General features: G+C 44.1%; 1 protein-coding gene across 1 annotated transcript in view; it reads right to left on the bottom strand.

Annotated features, from left to right (window-relative positions):
• Positions 1-16,713: 16,713 nt before the first annotated feature.
• Positions 16,714-21,608, bottom strand: part of MCF2L2 (MCF.2 cell line derived transforming sequence-like 2) — a 189,599-nt gene continuing 184,704 nt past the window's right edge. Inside the window, exons 27-29 of the mRNA XM_065875824.1 lie at positions 17,400-17,488; positions 16,922-17,025; positions 16,714-16,846 (exon numbers count right to left, since the gene is read on the bottom strand). Of these exons, the coding sequence (XP_065731896.1) occupies positions 16,714-16,846; positions 16,922-17,025; positions 17,400-17,488 (326 nt within the window). The remainder of the gene's footprint in view (positions 16,847-16,921; positions 17,026-17,399; positions 17,489-21,608) is intronic.

The following is a 21,608-nucleotide window of genomic DNA, read 5'->3' on the forward strand; positions in this document are numbered from 1 at the left end:
GACTGGGGAGCCAGGGAGTATCGCTGCCTCGCCAAGGGACTGCTAGGCTCAGTGCTCAGCAAGGCTGGGTCTTCCGAATGGTGCAAGGCTAATTCCAGGGCAGGCTCTGGCGACAAAGTAGACACCTCCTTCTGCCCCTTATTACTTGTGGCAGAGAAAACAAAGTCACTTGCGTTATGAGAACTGAAAGGCCCTCCCAAGTGGTGTGCTGAGAGGGGAGGGAAACCACAAGTGGCTCTTGTGTGAAGGCAGGAACTTTCATCTCTGCCTTTAGTGTTTGTGAGCGACGGGATGGGGGATGGGGCATGTCCCCCAGCCAAGGTGAAGGGCATCTGAGATCATTTTGCACAAGAGGTGGTGGATCTGTGGCAGTGCCTGCTTCCTTCTCTCATAAGTTGGGTCTCCATTTTTCTCTAAGATCTTGAGTACATTTCTGTAAACCCAGAGACCCTTCTCAGCCAGGAGAAAACCAGTCCCTCAGTCCTGAGGGGGAGCATGAGTCAAAACTCCATGGGTAGAGTGCTGTGTGTCTCTGTGTGTTTTCACAAGAAGTCTGAGGCAGCCCTGTTCTCTGCTCAAGGCAGCCTCACCTGGGAACTTCACCTTGTGGGAGGGGTCAGTGTGACCTCAGGAATCAGGGAGATCTGGGTTTGAATCTGGCCCTGCCAACTCACCGGCTGTATGACCTTGGGTAACCTCTCTGAGCCTCGGTTTCTTCTGTTGTATAACAGGGTTAACAATGACTATTCCCAGGTGGTTTTCCTGGAACACAAATAATATTGAATGTCTTCAAAAGGCAACCTTTTCATGTCTTATCTCCTTCCTCTATTAATTAGACAAAACAATGGTGGTCTCTCTCCCAGAGCTGTGAGTCCCTGTGAGGAACACACATAGAGGCAGTTTATCAGGATACCCTCCTGATTACTGGGTTTAGGGCTTTCAGTTTAGTCTCAAACCATTTCCTGAAAAACAACTTTGGCAACTATTTTATCTTACTATGTTGCTGTAATCAAGCAAATTTACCAAAGCAAGGGGTGTGTTTCCAAATTGAATTTTTAGGGTGGAAGGTGAAGATTAATTTGTGTCAGTTGACCTAATTTCAGCTACTTGCTATCTAGAATTCTGGACTTTGAGTCAATTTATTCAACAGACAATAATTAAGCAGATACTCTGTGCCAGACACTCTTCTTATTCCATTTAAGTCCCACAGCCACTCTATGGGGGCACTATAGTATTATTGTTGTCCCATTTCACAGATGGGGAAACTGAGCATAGAGAGGTCAAGTGACTTGCCCAGAATCACTTAGGTAATAAATGAAGAAGCTGGGCTATGAATCCAGTTGGCTTGAAAGTCTAGGATTTTAAGCTCTATGCTGTACTACAGCTGAAGACGTGCTCTGGACTAGAATATATGCTTTCAAGTTGCTTACTGCCTAGTTGAGAAACATTTATTGATATAAATAGCTAGAGAGTGACTGATCAATTGTTTGCTACTTAGAAACACACTAGATGAGGAAAGGAATAGTCAGAGATGACTTTGTAGGCGTTGAACCTTGGAGAGACTGAAGGTCATAGAGGATCTGGGTAGTTGGAGAATAGCAATAATAATAATAATAATAATAGCAGTAATAATGGTTTCCATATAAGGACTCCCTATTATGTGCCTGACACTGTGTAATGCATATGGTACCTCTACAGGGTAGATTTTTTTAATCCCCGCTTTACTGATGTGGAAAATGAACCACCCAGCATCACATAACAGGCTAAAATTTGCATCATGCCTTGTCTGGCCCTGAAGCCTGTGCCTTTTCTGCTGGCTACAGGAGCAAAATCTCTTGAGTGGTGATAAGCCTGACTGGAGGGGCCTGGGGAGTTATTTTCTTAGTGGTTGCCCTGAAGATTACTGTACATCTCAGCCTACAGCAATCTAGTTTGGATTAATACTACCTTAACTTCAATAGTATATAAAAACTTTGCTTCTATCTATTTCCATTGTCTCCCCTTCCTTTTTGCTGTTATTGCCATATAAATTACATCTTTATTCATTGTATACCCACCATCATGGGTTTATAATGATTGCTTTATGAAGTTGTCTTTTATATCAGATAAGAGAAAAAGGAGTTACAAACAACGCTATAGAGGAAATGTTTGTGTTCCCTCAAAATTCATATACAGAAGCTCTAATGTGGTGGTATTTGAAGGTGGGGACTTTGGGAGGTAATTAGATTATGAGGGTGGAGCCCTCATGATGGGATTAGTGTCCTTATAGGAAGAGGAAGAGAGCTAGTTCTCTCTCTGCTCTCCACCATGTAAGGATAGAGTGAGAAAGCAGCTGTCTACAAGCCAGGAAGTTGGCCCTCACCAGAATGCCACCATGCTGGCAACCTGATCTCAGACTTCCCAGTCTCCAAACTTGTGAGAAATAAATCTGTTGTTTAAGTCATTCAGTCTATGGTAATTTGTTACAGTAGCCAGAGCTGACTATGACAAACAAAAAAAAATTTTTATAATGTCTTCTATATTTACCTATGTAGTTACATTTATTGGTGCTCTTTATTTCTTCATGTGGATTTGAGTTACTCTCTAGTAACCTTTCATTTCTGAAGGACTCCTTTTAGCATTTCTTGAAGGGAAGGTTTGTTAGTGACAAATTATCTCAGTTGTTGTTGATCTGGAATGTCTTAATTTCTCCTTCAGTTTTGAAGGACAGTTTTGTGGATATAGAATTCTTGACAGTCTTTTTCCTTTCGGCACTTTAATATATCATCTCACTGCCTTCTGGCCTTGATGGTTTCGGATGAGAAATATCTTATTGAGAATTCCATATGATTTGAGATGTGGATTAGCTCATTGCTGAAAAAAATTATCCTTTCTTCACTCTATTGCTTTTGTACCTTTGTTGAATATCAGTTGTCCACATGTATATGGGTCTATCCTGTTCCACTGATATAATTTTCTATCTTTATGTCAAGATCAAATTGCCTTGATTGCTGTAACTTTACAATAAACCTTGAAATCAGGGATTATTAGCCCTCCAACTTTCTTCTTCAACATTCTTTTAGCTTCTCCCTTTCCATTCCCTAATTCCCTCTCTTATACTTTAAATTAGCCAATAAAGAGTGAACCTGTGAAAGCCTAAACACCCCACCCTTGGGCCCTAAAAAAGGCAGAGCCCCAGGTTTGTGCTGTCTCTCAACCTGTGACCTTGCTTCATGGCCCTTGGGTGTGCTGTGTACCCTCCAGGACTTATGAGTAGTAAATCTTGTTCCTCAAAGTTCCCTGAAGGTTTCTGGCTGAAGTGTGTACTGCAATCATTATAAGAACCACACGGGCTAGTCCAGCCACAACACTGGCCCCACAAGCTTGGTGAATGCCTCAGGTGTTCCTACTTCCTAGGCAAGAGCATCACCATCAACAGGATGGGACCAAACAGCAGGGGGGAACACAATTCAGCCCATAACAATGGTCTGTCTTGTTAAATGTTCCATGTGAACTTAAGAAGAGTGTGTGTATTCCTTTGCTATTGGATTCAGTATTCTATAAATGTTATTAGGTTAAATTGGTTGACAGTGTTGTTCAAGTATTCTATATTCTTACTGATTTTTTCTTTATTGTTTTATCAATTCTTACGAGAGGGGTTGAAATATCAGATTAAATTGTGGATTTGTTTATTCCTCTTTGCAGTTCTGTTTTTGCTTTGTGTATTCCAAAGCTCTGTTATTAATGTGTAAATATTTAGGATTGGTATGTCCTCTTGATGGATTAACCGCTTTATTATTATTTTTTTTTTTTTGCGGTACACGGGCCTCTCACTGTTGTGGCCTCTCCCGTTGCGGAGCACAGGCTCCGGACGCGCAGGCTCAGCGGCCATGGCTCATGGGCCTAGCCACTCTTGGGATCTTTCTGGACCGGGGCACGAACCCATGTCCGCTGCATTGGCAGGCGGACTCCCAACCACTGCATCACCAGGGAAGCCCAACATATTCTTATTCTTTTTATATTTAAATAGTCAATTTTCTTTTAAGGAGACATAAATAATGAGGGGAAAAAGCTTCAGTACTTACTTATGTGATTACCATTTCCTGCAGTCTTCACTCTTTTGTGTAGACCCTTGAGTTTGTTGTTGCTACAGTTAGCCTCAGTACACCATGCACTTCAGATTCCTCAAGTGTTACCTGTGTTTAAGGTATGGCATTGTTTGACCAAATGTTTTTCTCAATGTGTGCTCCACTCTCAGCTTTAGGTCTTCCCTGGTATGTGTCAGTCTCTCCATGCCCTTGTAGCTCTCCCAGCAGACTCCACTGTTACTTGATAGTCAGTGCTTGTTAGCCTGGGGCTGGGGACTGAGCCATGAGGTGCTCTGTTCTGATTAAGTCTCAGGCAGGCAGGCACTCTGTCCCTGGGTCTTGAGGGGGTGTGACCTTCAAAGTGTTTCTACCCTCCTCCAGCAGTTTTGGGCACAGCACATATTCCCACCTCTCTCCCAGGATCAGAGGTTTGGTTTTTATTCCATTATTTTTCCCCAGCTGCAGTTGGATTTACCAGCCCTGTAAGGATATGTTTATTGCCTGTTCTTGGGCAGCTGGTTCTACTTTTGTTCTGTTGGAAATATGGGGCAATAGGATCCAAGCCTTGTCTCATATCTTTCCTGCAGCAACTGATATTCCCCTTCCCCAGGCTATGCCCTCAAGGATGCTTTCTCAGGACTTTTGCTAATCTTTTTTGTGAGTGCCCAGTGAGACCACTGGAGGAGAAAAGCCTGTAAGTGGATGCAAATATTCATTATATCTATGGCCCCTTGGTTTTTATTTTCTCTTGCAAGCCTACACTGGGCCACAAATTTAGCAGAACTCTCTTTGCCAGCATATAGCAGTGCCTGCTCCAGGTAGGCAAGTGCTTGGAGTTCCATCTCTCTTTGTAGGTGCCTGTCTTTCCTTGGTCTTCAGGCTATATGGGTGCCTGGTGAACTCAGCTCTCTCATGGGTCCACAAAAAGTTGTGAATTTGCATATTTTCCAGATTTTCTGATCTTGCAAGTGTGGGGATAGTTCTCTTTCTAGATTTCTACATCTCAAGCAGAAGATATTATTTTTAATAGCTGCACAGAGTTCCATTGTATGACAGTACAATATTTTATCAATCGGCTTTTTATATTTAATATATTTGTTATCTATCATTAACAAAAGTTAGGTGCTTAAAACAGCAAACATTTATTATCTCATGGCCCTCTGGTAGTAAATTCAAGAGTGGTTTAGCTGGGTTCTTCTCGCTCCAGGTCTCTCATGAAGTTTCAGCCAAGACATCAGCTTGAGCTGAAGCCATCTGAAAGCTTGACTAGGGCTGGAGAGTCTACCTCCCAGGGGCTCACACACATGGCTGTTGGCAGGAGGCTTCAGTTCCTGCCACGCAGGTCTCTCCTTTGGGCTGCTTCAGTGTCCTCTCAATATGGCAGCTGGCTTCTACAGTGAATAACCCAAGAGGGAGAATGAGGAAAAAACTAAAATGCTTTTTATAACGTAGTCTTGAAAGTCAACGAGCATCACTTCCACCACATTCTATTTACTGAGTCATTAGTATAGCCCACACTTAAAGAGAAGGTAATTTGATTCCACTCTTTGAAGGAAGGAGTCTCAATTTGGGGATAAATTTTTACACTACCACAGACATTTAGGTTGTTTCCCATTTCTCACTACTTGTTTTCCTGTTAAAAGTGATCCTAAAATAAACATCTGTACATATAATTCTTTGTTCATTTGTATGAGTTTATCATTAAAATAAATTCCTAGAAGTGGAACTGTTGGATCAAATCATATACTTATTTTAAATTTTTGAAAGCTGTTACAAATTCTCTTCTAAAATGATAGTACTAATTTACACTCTTACCAACAGTGTATGAGAGTGCTGGGAAATGAGAGTGGGAAATCATGAGTTTAACAAAAGCATACAGACATTCTTCCTGAAAGAGTTCTCTGCTCCTTTAATCTACTAATTGGGATCAACCAAGAGAGGAGCAGAACATGTAGTGTTTTTTTTTTTTTCTTTTGCCCATGCCAAAAGAAGTAAGATCCTGGCTTGCAGGATCTCAGTTCCCTGACCAGGGATCGAACCTGTGCCCCCTGCAGTGGAAGTGCAGAGTCCTAACCACTGGATGGCCAGGGAATTCCCCTGTGTAGTATTTTTTTTTTTAACCTCTTTATTGGAGTATAATTGCTTTACAGTGTTGTGTTAGTTTCTGCTGTATAACAAACTGAATCAGCTATATGTATACATATATCCCCATATCCTCTCCCTCTTGCATCTCCCTCCCACCCTCCCTATCCCACCCCTCTAGGTGGTCACAAAGCACCAAGTTGATCTCCCTGTACTATGCAGCTGCTTCCCACTAGCTATCTATTTTACATTTGGTAGTGTATATATGTCCATGCCACTCTCTCAGTTCGTCCCAGCTTACCCTTCCCCCTCCCTGTGTCCTCAAGTCCATTCTCTACGTCTGCATCTTTATCCCTGTCCTGCCCCTAGGTTCATCGAACCACTTTTTTTTCCAGATTCTATATATATGTGTTACCATATGGTATTTGTTTTTCTTTCTGACTTACTTCACTCTGTATGACAGACTCTAGGTCCATCCACCCCACTACAAATAACTCAATTTCGTTTCTTTTTATGGTTGAGTAATATTGTGCCACATCTTCTTTATCCATTCATCTGTCGATGGACACTTCCATGTCCGGGCTATTGTAAATAGTGCAGCAATGAACATTGCGGTACATGTCTCTTTTTGAATTATGGTTTTCTCAGGGTATATGCCCAGGAGTGGGATTGCTGGGTCATATGGTAGTTCTATTTTTAGTTTTTTAAGGAACCTACATGCTGTTCTCCATAGTGGTTGTATCAGTTTACTTTCCCACCAACAGTGCAAGAGGGATTCCTTTTCTTCACACCGTCTCCAGCATTTATTGTTTGTAGATTTTTTTCATGATGGCCATTCTGACCGGTGTGAGGTGATACCTCGTAGTTTTGATTTGCATTTCTCTAATGATTAGTAATGTTGAGCATGTTTTCATGTGTTGTTGGCAATCTGTATATCTTCTTTTTTCTTTGGAGAAATGTCTATTTAGGTCTTCTGCCCATTTTTGGATCGGGTGGTTTGTTTTTTTGATACTGAGCTGCATGAGCTGCTTGTATATTTTGGAGATTAATCCTTTGTCAGTTGCTTCATTTGCAAATATTTTCTCCCATTCTGAGGGTTGTCTTTTCGTATCGTTTATGGTTTCCTTTGCTGTGCAAAAGCTTTCAAGTTTCATAGGTCCCATTTGTTTATTTTTGTTTTTATTTCCATTTCACTAAGAGGTGGGTCAAAAAGGATCTTGCTGTGATTTATGTCAAAGAGTGCTCTTCCTACGTTTTCCTCTAAGAGTTTTATAGTGTCTGGCCTTACATTTAGGTCTTTAATCCATTTTATTTTCGTGTATGGTGCTAGGAAGTGTTCTAATTTCATTCTTCTACATGTAGCTGTCCAGTTTTCCCAGCACCGCTTATTGAAGAGGCTATCTTTTCTCCACTGTATATTCTTGCCTCCTTTATCAAAGATAAGGTGACCATATGTGTGTGGGTTTATCTCTGGGCTTTCTATCCTGTTCCACTGATCTATATTTCTGTTTTTGTGCCAGTACCATACTGTCTTGATTACTGTAGCTTTGTAGTATAGTCTGAAGTCAGAGAGCCTGATTCCTCCAGCTCCGTTTTTCTTTCTCAAGATTGCTTTGGATATTTTGTGTTTCCATACAAATTGTGAGATTTTTTTGTTCTAGTTCTGTGAAAAATGCCAGTGGTACTTTGATACGGATTGCATTGAATCTGTAGATTGCTTTGGGTAGTATAGTCATTTTCACAATGTTGATTCTTCCAATCCAAGAATGTGGTATATCTCTCCATCTATTTGTATCATCTTTAATTTCTTTCATCAGTGTCTTAAAATTTTTTGCATACAGGTCTTCTGTCTCTTTAGGTAGGTTTATTCCTAGATATTTTATTCTTTTTGTTGCAGTGGTAAATGGGAGTGTTTTCTTAATTTCACTTTCAGATTTTTCGTCATTAGTGTATAGGAACGCAAGAGATTTCTGTGCATTAATTTTGTATCCTGCAACTTTACCAAATTCATTGATTAGCTCTAGTAGTTTTCCGGTAGCATCTTTAGGATTCTCTATGTATAGTATCATGTCATCTGCAAACAGTGACAGCTTTACTTCTTCTTTTCTGATTTGGATTCTTTTTATTTCTTTTTCTTCTCTGATTGCTGTGGCTAAAACTTCCAAAACTATGTTGAATAAGAGTGGTGAGAGTGGGCAACCTTGTCTTGTTCCTGAACTTAGTGGAAATGGTTTCAGTTTTTCACCATTGAGGACGATGTTGGCTGTGGGTTTGTCATATATGGCCTTTATCATGTTGAGGTAAGTTCCCTTTATGCCTATTTTCTGGAGGGGTTTTATCATAACTGGGTGTTGAATTTTGTCCAAAGCTTTTTCTGCATCTATTATCATATGGCTTTTATCCTTCTGTTTGTTAATACAGTGTATCACATTGATTTGCGTATATTGAAGAATCCTTCCATTCCTGGGATAAACCCCACTTGATCATGCTGTATGATCCTTTTAATGTTCTGCTGGATTCTGTTTGCTAGTATTTTGTTGAGGATTTTTGCATCTATGTTCATCAGTGATATTGGCCTGTAGTTTTCTTTTTTTGATGACATCTTTGTCTGGTTTTGGTATCAGGGTGATGGTGGCCTCATAGAATGACTTTGGGAGTGTTCCTCCCTCTGCTATGTTTTGGAAGAGTTTGAGAAGGATAGGTGTTAGCTCTTCTCTAAATGTTTAATAGAATTCACCTGTGAAGCCATCTGGTCCTGGGCTTTTGTTTGTTGGAAGATTTTTAATCACAGTTTCAATTTCAGTGCTTGTGATCGGTCTGTTTATATTTTCTTTTTCGTCCTGGTTCAGTTTCAGAAGGTTGTGCTTTTCTAAGAATTTGTCCATTTCTTCCAGGTTGTCCATTTTATTGATAGAGTTGCTTGTAGTAATCTCTCATGATCTTTTGTATTTCTGCAGGGTCAGTTGTTATTTCTCCTTTTTCATTTCTAATTCTGTCGATTTGAGTTTTCTCCCTTTTTTTGTTGATGAGTCTTGCTAGGGGTTTGTCAATATTGTTTATCTTCTCAAGGAACCAGCTTTTACTTTTACTGATCTTTGCTACTGTTTCCTTCATTTTTTTTCATTTATTTCTGATCTGATCTTTATGATTTCTTTCCTTCTGCTAAACTTGGGGGGGGGGGTTGTTCTTTTTTCTCTAATTGCTTTAGGTGTAAGGTTAGGTTGTTTACTTGAGATTTTTCTTGTTTCTTGAGGTAGGATTGTATTGCTATAAACTTCCCTCTTAGAACTGCTTTTGTTGCATCCCATAGGTTTTGGATCGTTGTGTTTTCATTGTCATTTGTTTCTAGGTATTTTTTTGATTCCCTCTTTGATTTCTTCAGTGATCTCTTGGTTATTTGGTGGCATATTGTTTAGTCTCATGTGTTTGTATTTTTTACAGTTTTTTCCTGTAATTGATATCTAGTCTCATAGTGTTGTGGTTTGAAAAGATACTTGATACAATTTCAATTTTTAAAAATTTACCAAGGCTTGATTTGTGACCCAAGATATGATCTATCCTGGAGAATGTTCCATAAGCACTTGAGAAGAAAGTGTATTCTGTTGTTTTTGGATGGAATATCCTATAAATATCAATTAAGTCCATCTTGTTTAATGTATCATTTAAAGCTTGTGTTTCCTTACTTATTTTCATTTTGGATAATCTGTCCATTGGTGAAAGTGGGGTGTTAAAGTCCCCTACTATGGTTGTGTTACTGTCGATTTACCCTTTTATGGGTGTTAGCATTTGTCTTATGTACTGAAGTGCTCCTATGTTGGGTGCATAAATATTTACAGTTGTTATATTTTCTTCTTGGATTGATCCCTTGATCGTTGTGTAGTGCCCTTCTTTGTCTCTCGAAAACAGTCTTTATTTTAATCTTTTTTTTTTTTGCGGTATGTGGACCTCTCACTGTTGTGGCCTCTCCCGTTGTGGAGCACAGGCTCCGGATGCACAGGCTCAGCGGCCATGGCTCACGGGCCCAGCCACTCCATGGCATGTGGGATCTTCCTGGACCAGGGCACAAACCCATGTCCCCTGCATCGGCAGGTGGACTCTCAACCACTGCGCCACCAGGGAAGCTCTAGTCTTTATTTTAAAGTCTGTTTTATCTGATACGAGAAATGCTACTCTAGCTTTCTTTTGATTTCCATTTGCATGGAATATCTTTTTCCATCCCCTCACTTTCGGTCTGTATGTGTCCCTAGGTTTGAAGTGGGTCTCTTGTAGACAGCATACTCACAGGTCTTGTTTTTGTATCCATTCAGCCAGTCTATGTCTTTTGGTTGGAGCATTTAATCCATTCACACTTAAAGTAATTATTGATATGTATGTTCCTATTACCATTTCTTAATTGTTTTGGGTTTGTTTTTGTAAGTCTTTTCCTTCTCTTGTGTTTCCTGCCTAGAGAAGTTCCTTTAGCATTTGTTGTAAAGCTGGTTTGATGGTGCTGAATTCTCTTAGCTTTTGCTTGTCTGTAAAGGTTTTAATTTCTCCATCAAATCTGAATGAGATCGTTGCTGGGTAGAATAATCTTGGTTGTAGATTTTTCCCCTTTCATCACTTTAAATATGTCCTGCCACTCCCTTCTGGCTTGCAGAGTTTTTGCTGTAAGATCAGCTGTTAACCTTATGGGGATTTCCTTGTATGCTATTTGTTGTTTTTCCTTTGCTGCTTTTAATATTTTTTCTTTGTATTTAATTCTTGATAGTTTGATTAATATGTGTCTTGGTGTGTCTCTCCTTGGATTTATCCTGTATGGGACTCCCTGTGCTTCCTGGACTTGATTGACTATTTCCTTTCCAATGTTAGGGAAGTTTTCAACTATAATCTCTTCAAATATTTTCTCAGACCGTTTCTTTTCCTCTTCTTCTGGGACCCCTATAATTTGAATGTTGGTGCATTGAATGTTGTCCCAGAGGTCTCTGAGACTGTCTTCAATTCTTTTCATTCTTTTTTCTTTATTCTGCTCTGTTTTAGTCATTTCCACTATTTCATCTTCCAGGTCACTTATCCATTCTTCTGCCTCACTTATTCTGCTACTGATTCCTTCTAGAGAATTTTTAATTTCATTTATTGTGTTGTTCATCGTTGTTTGTTTTCTCTTTAGTTCTTCTAGGTCCTTGTTAAACATTTCTTGTATTTTCTCCATTCTATTTCCAAGATTTTGGATCACCTTTACTATCATTACTCTGAATTCTTTTTCAGGTAGACTGCCTATTTCCTCTTCATTTGTTTGGTCTGGTGGGTTTTTACCTTGCTCCTTCATCTGCTGCATAATTCTCTGTCTTCCCATCTTTCTTAACTTACTGTGTTTGTGGTCTCCTTTTCATAGGCTGCAGGTTCGTAGTTCCTGTTGTTTTTGGTATCTGACCGCAGTGGGTAAGGTTGGTTCAGTGGCTTGTGTAGGCTTCCTGGTGGAGGGTACTGGTGTCTCTGTTCTGGTGGATTAGGCTGGACCTTGTCTTTCTGGTGGGTGGGGCTGCGTCTGGCTGTGTGTTTTGGGGTGTCTCTGAACTTAGTATGATTTCAGGCAGCCTCTCTGCTAATGGGTCTTGCTAGTTGTTTGGCATGGGGTGTCCAGCATTGTAGCTTGCTGGCTGTTGGGTGGAGCTGGGTCTTAGTGTTGACACAGAGCTCTCTGGAGAGCTCTTGCCAATTGATATTACATGGAGCTGGGAGGGCTCTGGTGGTCCAATATCCTGAACTCGGCTCTCCCACCTCAGAGGCTCAGGCCTGACATCAGGCTGGAGCACCAAGACCCTGTCAGCCACTTGGCTCAGAAGAAAAGGGAGAAAAAAAAGAAAGAAAAAAAATTTTTTTAATTAAAAAATTATTAAAATTTAAAAATTATTAAAATTAAAGAAATAAAAAAGTAATAGAAAAAAAAGGGAGCAACTAGACCAATAAATAAATCCACCAGTGATAACAAGCATTAAAAACTATACTAAGGTAAACATAAAAATCAGAAACAAGTCATTCGCAGAGAGCAAACCCCAAGTCTACAGTTGCTCCCAAAGTCCATCACCTCAAATTTGGGATGATTTGTTGTCTATTCAGGTATTCCACAGATGCAGGGTACCTCAAGTTGATTGTGGGGATTTTATCTGCTGCTCCTGAGGCTGCTGGGAGAAATTTCCCTTTCTCTTCTTTGTTCACACAGCTTCTGGGGTTCAGCTTTGGATTTGGCCCCGCCTCTGCGTGTAGGTCACCCTCAGGTTTGTGTTCCTGCCCAGAGAGGACGGAGTTAAAGCAGTGGCTGATTAGGGGGCTCTGGCTCACTGAGGCCGGGGTGGGGGGAGGGAGGCGTACAGTGGTTGTAATTGGAATGTGGGGCAAGCCTGTGGCAGCAGAGGCCAATGTGATGTTGCACCAGCCTGAGGTGTGCTATGTCTTCTCCCAGGGAAGTTGTCCCTAGATCATGAGACCCTGGCAGTGGCAGGCTGCACAGGCTTCCGGGAGGAGGCATGTGCATAGTGACCTGTGCTTGCACACAGGATTATTGGTGGCTGCAGCAGCAGTGTTAGCGTTTCATGCCCAGCTGTGCTGTCCGCGCTGATAGCCACGGCTTGTGCCCGTCTATGGAGCTCATTTAGGCGGTGCTCTGAATCCCCTCTCCTCGTGCACCCTGAAACAATGGTCTCTTGCCTCTTAGGCAGCTCCAGACTTTTTCCCGGACTCCCTCCCATCTAGCTGTGGCGCACTAGCCCCCTTCAGGCTGTGTTCATGTAGCCAACCCTAGTCCTCTCCCTGTGATCTGACCTGGGAAGCCTGAGCCTCAGCTTCCAGCATCTCAGGCTGGTGAGTGCTGGTTGGCACCAATCCTCTGTGTGGAAATCTCTCTGCTTTGCTCCCTGCACCCCTGTTGCTGTGCTCTTCTCCGTGGCTCTGAAGCTTCCCCCCTGCCCACCCCCAGTCTCCACCAGTGAAGCGGCTTCCTAGTGTGTGAAAACTTTTCCTCCTTCACAGCTCCCATCCCTATTCTTTTGTCTCTGTTTTTTCTTTTTCCTTACTCAGGTACGTGGGGACTTTCTTGCATTTGGGAAGTCTGAGGTCTTCTGCCAGCATTCAGTAAGCGTTCTGTAGGAGTTGTTCCACATGTAGATGTATTTTTGATGTATTTGTGGGGAGGAAGGTGATCTCCACATCTTACTCCTCCGCCATCTTGAAGGTCTCCCCTCCCTGTGTAGTATTTTTAAAGTGTATTTATTTTTAGATAATTCTTTTTCATTGTGGGATTAACTCATTGAATTCTTACACTCTTCTGCCTCTGCTGCAAAATATACTCTGGGAAGTGCTGGTTTAGAGGATCTCTAACTTTTCTCATCATTTCATAGTGCATGGCTGGTGTTTAGTGTGGACTCAGACTCTGCCAGATTTTACAGATCCTAGGCCAGACCACTTTCACCTGGGGCTACAGCAGTCCCACTCCTCAGCAACGTGTTGAAACGAGTCCCTCTAGTGGGCAACAGGTGACATGACGAATTGAACGACTAGTAAGAGAAGGCTGGGGGGTTTATCTGATGGTTTTGGATTCTTTTTCATTTACCCAAACAAAATGATGATACAAATTTCACTCATAGAAGAGCCACCCTCTGTTTTTTTTTTTCCTGGTTTTTAAGAAGTCTAAAATTTTCAAAACTGTACTTCAGTTCCAGGAGCTGCAGTTTACCATTTTCCCAACACTTCCATAACCAGACTCATCACACAGCAGCAGGGTTGTGTGCTCCCACAGTATGTGTCACACCGTGTTGCGATGATCTGTTTCCACATCTGTCTCCCCCAACTGGACTGAGGAACCTCTCACTCATCTTCAAACCTCCTTGGTCTCTCCCGATGCTGGCACCTTCCTTAGGATGGGGGTGCTCAGGAAATAGGTGTTGAATGAAAGGAGGGAATACATACATACATAAATAAATATTCTTATGGTCAAAATGGAACAAGGTGGGTTGGAAAATAATGCAGGTAGGAGGAAGTAAGATTTCCTATAGATTTGGGAAGAACTTTATTTGTGTGTGCAAATAGTAAGTATTGTATCCTACCAATTTGAAACACACTCTACCATAAGACAGATACTTTGTTGTTAGGAAAGGGGGCATGAGAGTGTGGACCCACCACATAGTTCAACTTTCTGAAAAATTTCAAACACTGCTGGATAATCGTGCCAAGAAGCCCCTCCCTGACGGTCTATTCCTCACTCTCTTCCCTTTTTGGCCACCCAGTCAAAGGGCTTCTTTATGGACACACTATTTTCGTTTTCTTGAATTCTACAGTGATGTTCCCGAGTCTCATGGGAGACACTCCCCAGGTGCCTGCTGACCCACTCCATTCCAGGAATGAATCAGGGGACTGAAAACTCAGCCAGATCCCTCATCCAGTGAAAAGTTAAAATCAAAGCAACCTAACAATTCCAAAAACAACTAAATCCAAAACTACCTCTAAAAATAAACAACTCCAGAGCTCAGGGTGCTGGTTATTAGCCATGATCGCTCAGCTTCCCGCCCACCCTCTGCTCTCTGCTTTGTGGTTGGGGCCATTCGCCTCCTTTGCCAGCGAGGGCTTTGCTCCTCCCTGTGTGCCTGGGTTCCCTTCAGTATTGCCGTAGCAACTGGCCTTCACCCTGAGAGCCCCAGTCGGTTCCAGAAGCTGCAGTTTACCATTTTCCCAACACTTAAGCAGCCTCATCACACTCCTTCCTCTAGCACCAGCTGGCAGCAGAGTTCTGCATCCAGTTCCCAGGCCCGCCTTCAAGTTCCTGGGGGCACCTGGGGAATGCCACTCCCCCACACACCAGAGGGCTACCCTCAGCCATGTGGGGCCCCCAACCTCTTCCCTTGTTCCCTCTGCCCTTGGGCTGGTAGCTGCTTCTTATAGTTAGAATCTTCATGATATCTCATTATCACTTTTTTTTCCCATTAAAATCTCCAATAGCTGGATAGCACTTCCTTATAGTAAATCTTTCCTGTTAAAATAACTAGTATAGTGTCTCTCTTGATTGGATCCTGACTGATGAACTAAATAATTATAATCCTAAATAATTCTGAAAATAAACCTGAAAATAAAATAACTAAAAATAGTGAATAGAAAAAAAATTGAATTACAAAGACAAAACTGAAGAGAAATAACTGAGAATAAGTAACTCTGAAAATAACTCAGAAACTAGCTCAAAAATTCTGAAACTAAAAAATTCAAAATATAATGTTCAAAAATGCAACAACTGAAAATAAAATAATTTAAAACCAAATAACTAAAAAATAAAAAACCCAAATAATAAATGAATGTAAAAATAACACAGAATCTAAAATAAGTGAAAATAAATTACTGTGAATATAAGTAACTCTAAAACCAAATAACTAGCGGAAAAACCCCAAAATAAAGACAGCTATTTTATTCTGAAAATAAAGGAATTCAAAAACTTCCAGTGAGTTTTTACTATTCAAATAAGTAACTGTAAAATAAATAATTCAAAAATGCCAATAACTAAAAATAGAATAACCATGAAAATAAATAACTCAGATATTAACAACTGAAAATACAGCTAATTAAAAATAAATAATTCTAAAGCTAATTTGGAAATATATAACTATTAAAACAAAGTAACTATAAATAACTGAAAATAAATAACTCAAAAACTAAGTAACTTTAAAGACAAAATAATTATAAACAGGTAACTTTAAAGCTATAAGATTAAATAACTAGAAAACTAAAAACAAATGAAAATTAACTAATAAAACTAAAAATAAATAACCGAAGATAACTGAAACTAAAAACTAATGAGTCTAACCGTAAGAAGTTAACCTGTAACCAACCCTCGCTAAAAGGAAACAATCCTGGAACAAAGTAACAAAAGTATCACATTAACATTCCTGTGGGGATTAAGGGAGGTGAACACAGGGCTGCCAGGTGGAGTCTGAGCAGCTCTGATCTGAGGTTCTCAACCTAGCTCCCCACTTCCACCCCAGCAGAAATTTGGCAATGTCTGAAGGCATTTTTGATTGTCATAATTTGGGTAAGTGGGTGGGGGGGTGTTACAGGCATCTAGTGGGCAGAGGCCAGAGATGCTCCCAAACATCCTACAAGGCACAAGAAGTACCAATAACGAAGTATCCAGCCTGCGAAGTCAAAAGTGCCGACATTGAGAAACCCTGCGCTCAGCTCTCCAACATTGGATTATGCTAACCTCCAAAAGGCGCGTGTGCCGAGCAGCTCGAGGTTCGCGGGGTCCGCAACCAAGCCGGCTGCGCTGGCGCAGGCGTGCCTCTAATGGCGCAAGGTTCTCCACGGGGTCTGCGCCGAGTCCCTGCGCGAGCGGGGCTGCACCGGGAGGGGTGGGCTCCGCGGGCGGATGGCGACCGCTCCTGAGGCTCCGGCAAGATGGTCCTGTTGCCCCCGGGCAGGGCAGCGGATCCCCAGGTTCCAAGGCCCCTTTGCTGCTTCTGCTTAAGGGCGGGCCGGCCTCCGCATCCACAGCAGCGGCTCCTGGGAATGCAGGAAGCCGGGGAGGCTGGGTTGTCTGGAACGAGTGTCAGTTCTCTGCGGAGGGCGGCCTCAGGCCCCCTTCCCGCGCCCGCACTGCCTCTGCTCGAAAACCGGCCTCCCCACTGGGGTCGAGGAAGCCAGCGGACATCCCAGGGCTCTCCTCAGTTTTGTTTGTGGCCCTGAAATTCCAAGAAGAAAGTCAGAGGAGCAGTGGCTAACAAGTTCGCTTACTTTTCTTTCCATTTCACACTCACGTGTCCTCTTCGCCGCCCTCTTTCTCTCCCTGGATGCTTTCTCCCGTTTCCTGAACAGACTTGGAGGTTTCATAACTGTCGTCCAACTGGCAAAGCCCCGACAGCTGGAAGGGAAGGGACAGGGGTGTAATGCTGCGGTTGGGTGGGGGTCGGGTCCGGTCCACACGGCGATTCCCGCGGGCAGGGCGGGGCCGCCCCAGCTTTCCTATGGGGCCACTCAGGTCCTCAGCAAGAGACCCTAATTTTGGCCAGAAACCAGGGGATCGCTAAGGAGCCGGGGATGTGGGTCCTGCTGGGCTGGGGGTCTGAGCCACTTTGCAGATCCAGTGACCCCAGCTTCCTGGATTAGGCCGAGTCCTTAATGGGTGAGAATCATGTAAAGGAGGGAGAGGGAAGGAGGAGAGGAAGAGGGGGCAGGAGAAGCTGATGAACAGGAATGAGGGAAAATATGAAAGAGGTAAGAAGGAAAGAAATTTACACTCAGAGCACTGCTCTCCTTTTCCGTATCTTCTGCACCTTCACAATTGTCGAAGGTTTCCATGGAGATAAACTCCCTGCTGGAGCAACCTTGGGGAAAGAAAAGGAAGAATTTGTCTGGCCGTGGGGGAGAGGGCGTGGGAGGATAGGCCACGCAGCCTATGGCAGGATGGAATGGGCAGCACCGGTCTCCAGGAACCCATTCTCGCCATCTCTCCCTCCTCTCCCAGGACTGCACTGCTTCACCTGGGCCGGGAGGAGGGGGCCTGTGATCTCCAGGTTCCTTTTTCCAGCTCAAAATTCTGTAACTGTGAGAAGACAGGTCCACATGGTGTTCAGAGTCCTACCTCCTTGTCCTCCAAGAAAAGTCATTGTCCTTTTGTGCTTGACGACCTTCCTGCCTTCCCTCCTTCCCGCCCTCCTTTCTTCCTTACCTCCTTCTCTCCCCTGATTACTGCCCATTTCCCATTTCCTTGGCAGCCTCTGCCAAAAGTCACTGCTCTCCCCGTGGGAAAATCAGAGGGAGAGGAAGTACATCCTGCCTCTCTTGCCACTGAATGATTAACTTACCAATTAGCCACACCATTGTGCACCTGTTCTGTGCCAGGGCTGTTAAAGACACTGGGAAGGAACAGCAAATCCCACCAAATACTGAGCCTGCTGTATGTCTGCTGGGATGTCAGGCATTTGTCAAAAGTTAAGCCTCACACAACTGTAAGGACCTTAGCCCTTGGCCTGTAAACACTGCAGTTGAAATCTACACATTTATACTTTTCTTTTCTTTTCTTTTTTTTTTTTTGGTGCCGTGCCAATCAGCTTGTGGGATCTTAGTTCCCCGACCAGAGATTGAACCCAGGCCCTCGCAGTGAGAGCGTGGAGTCCTAACCACTGGACCGCCGGGGAATTCCCTACACATTACTACTCTAAAGACGGGATCTCTGTCCCCACAATTCTCCCAAGTCAGCTTAGGGAGGCGAGCATCTGCAGAAAGATCTTGATCTGAGGGAGCCCCAGGTTGAGCGTCAGCTGAGTCCAGTCCATCCCGCAGGAATCTGAGCACAGGAGAGTTTCAGTTTCGGTGAGAATTCAGGGGGAGGGGCCTTGTGGGGGCGCAGGAGCGAGTGGAAGTAGCCTGCAGTTGGGGTTGGGGGGCACAGTACCTCTGGGAGCAGGCATCCAGCAAGAGGGAGCTCCCGACCTGCCGCCCAGAGGCCCCCCGCAGCTGCGTTTGGGGCCCGGGGTCCTCCCCGGAGCAGGGCCGTGAGGGCTGTGCGAGCACGACGGGAGCAGCCGGGCAGCCACCTCCTGGAGGCCTCCAGAGACGCCGCGGGACGACGCAGGGGCAAAGCCTGGTTTAACTCCGGAGGGAGCGCGTAGGAGAAAGTAGCTCTGGGAGGCGCCTCCCACCACCCTCCTCCAGGTGTGACTGCGGGGCACCCGCAGTAACCCCCAGAGACGCCTCTTTAGGGCGGCCATCCCGCGTGGGTCCCCTTGGACCAGGAGCAGACAGTGAGGACGGAGGGATGGCGGTCTTGCTGGAAAGCTCTTAGGGAGGAACAGAGCAGGAGCGGTTGCGCCCTTGACCAGCCCCTTTGTGGATAGAAGAGCTGCGTCTGCAGGGGCCGTGGCCTCAGTGCCCCAGGCAATGCCCGGTGCCAGGGGCCCCAGAGCCGCCCGCTGGGAGGAGCCCGGGGTGGTAGCGGGGCTGGGCGGCAACCTGGGAACTGAAAGACGTGAGGACGAGGTCCAGCCATTCCTCGAGGTAAGGGGCTGCTTTCCCCTCTCTCCTGTGGACCCTGCGGGCTGGGGAGTGTGCGGGGGCCTCAGCCGGGCACAGGGCTGGCACAGAGGGGCCCTCTCACACTTGGCCACGCGTTGACTGCATTATTTCAGGGTCATCCAGGCCATCATCCCCTGCCTCCAGGTACGGATTTGCCTGGGCTGGCAAGAGGACCAATCCTCCGAGCACAGTCAAGACCCAGACGCCACCTCCCTGCTGGGGCCGGCGGTGCACATGGGCTCCTCGGCTCCTGGTACCACAGGTGAGGGTGGGGGCCGCCTGGGGCCCCACAGGCCTCCAGTTTCGTCTAGGGCAGGGTTTTCCATACTCCTCAGAGTGTGACCCAGGGAGGGGCAAAGTTTACATCCCAACGCAGTGCACACACAGAAATACATTCACAGAATTAAAACCAACGTTTGTGGAACCATATTGTGCTTACGGTGTCTGATGTCCTCATCTATTCTGTTCTGTTCTTTCTAGCCTATTCGTTTGTTCTGTTCTATTCTATCCTGGAGACAGAGGAGGAGAGGGGCTGTGGGAGGCGGCGGGGTCACCCACAGTCTCCTCACAGGACCCTTCGAGGGAGAGTTTCTTCCGAGGCAAACTGCATCTGCCCTGGGTGAGCCCTCATGTGTCTCCCCCATGGGCCCCAGACTCTTGGCAGCAGAGACAACACCCTGTTCACCCAGTATCCCTCATGGCTCCTGGAAGAAACCCAGAATTCTTAGAACCCGCAAGTCTTGGAGAACGTCCCTCAGTCAAAGCCCCCCAGTTGTGCAGGGGAGGAAAGTGCAGCTCTCGGCAGTCTTTTGCTGTATCTTTGTCATTTCCATGTTTAAGCCCTGCCTCCTGGATTCACTGGCCATGGGCTCTGTGGTACTAAAAGTCTTAGGTACTAAGTCTTAGGTTTATGGAGGTGGCAGCACTGAGGGGACCCCAGATTCTGGGTCTGGCAGGTCACAGGCACCTGAGTGAATGAGAGGCCCCTTGCCTGGGGTAGGAGCAGGGGCTTTGGAGTCAGTCAGACCTGAGTGCAGTTTTGACTTTGCCTCTCGCTCACTGGCTGTGTGATCTTGGGTAAGCCGCTTAACCTCTCTGAGCATCAGTTTCCTTGTTTCTAAAATGGGGATAATAATACCTATTTTGCAGTTTTGATGTAATGATTAGCAAAAATGTTTGTAAAGTAAAATGGAATTTAATAAATAACACTCATTATTATTATTGTTAATAGTAATTATGATAATACTAAAGAGAAGGTCTCAGAACCGCTCTGGGAACTCCAAGTGTGCTATTATTACTCACATTTTGGGGATATCTGTCTGCCATTTTCTTCATCCTCATAAACATCTGGGGGAGGAAACATTATAAAGTTAAAAAATGACTTTAACGGGAAGCAGAGTGCACACACACACACCCACACACACAGCAGAAAAACCAAACTGAACATACAGACCCTTGACAAATAGTTAATTTGATTACAGCAAAACTTCAAGTGATAGTTGCATTCTTGGAAAATGAGCAGAATGACCCTGGTACCAGCCCAGGTCCAGCAGTGTGTTGGGAAGGTATACCCTGAGTCTCTGGGGCATTCCCAGTCCATGTAGAGAATAAGCGTAGAGTGTTGGTGGAGAAGGACAGGAAGAATAGGAAAGGTGGGCCATGAAAATTTATGCTGATGACAGGGTGTGTTCTCTTTTTCCTCAGTGGATGATCTTCATAGCATACACCACATAAATCCTAAAATATTTAGGGAATTTAGTTTCAGTTAGCACCTAGTGTTTAAAATCCTGATCTTTTTTTGTTTAAAAAATGAAATTTAGGGACTTCCATGGTGGCGCAGTGGTTAAGAATCTGCCTGCCAATGCAGGGGACACAGGTTCTAGCCCTGGTCCGGGAAGATCCCACATGCCACGGAACAACTAAGCCTCTGCGCCACAACTATTGAGCCTGCGCTCTAGAGCCCATGAGCCACAACTACTGAGCCCACGTGCCACAACTACTGAAGCCCACGCACCTAGAGCCCATGCTCCGCAACAAGAGAAGCCACCACAACTAGAGAAAGCCTGCGTGCAGCAACGAAGACCCAAGTGCAGCCATAAATAAATATATTTTTAAAATGAAATTTATTAACAAGTGAGCCCATTAGTGAGTTTAAACTATCCTCCTCAGAATACATGTTTCTGGTAAACTATAGACTTTGAAGATAAAATTGTGGATTTTCCCTTGCTGTCCACTAGGTGACACAGGGACAACTGTAGATCCTGCTAGTTCAGAGACAGCTCTTAGCCCATAGATTTCAAAGTGGCAAACTATTTCTATTTTCTTTCAAACTAGAGTTTCCTTTGTTCCTCTTTTCCTTTAAAAGAACTATCTCTATTATATGAACTAAAGTACATCATTTTCACCTGGGGTTGGGGGAATGGAGAAGTA

The sequence above is a fragment of the Phocoena phocoena genome, chromosome 4 (genome assembly GCF_963924675.1).
Source record: "Phocoena phocoena chromosome 4, mPhoPho1.1, whole genome shotgun sequence".
NCBI lineage: Eukaryota > Metazoa > Chordata > Mammalia > Artiodactyla > Phocoenidae > Phocoena > Phocoena phocoena.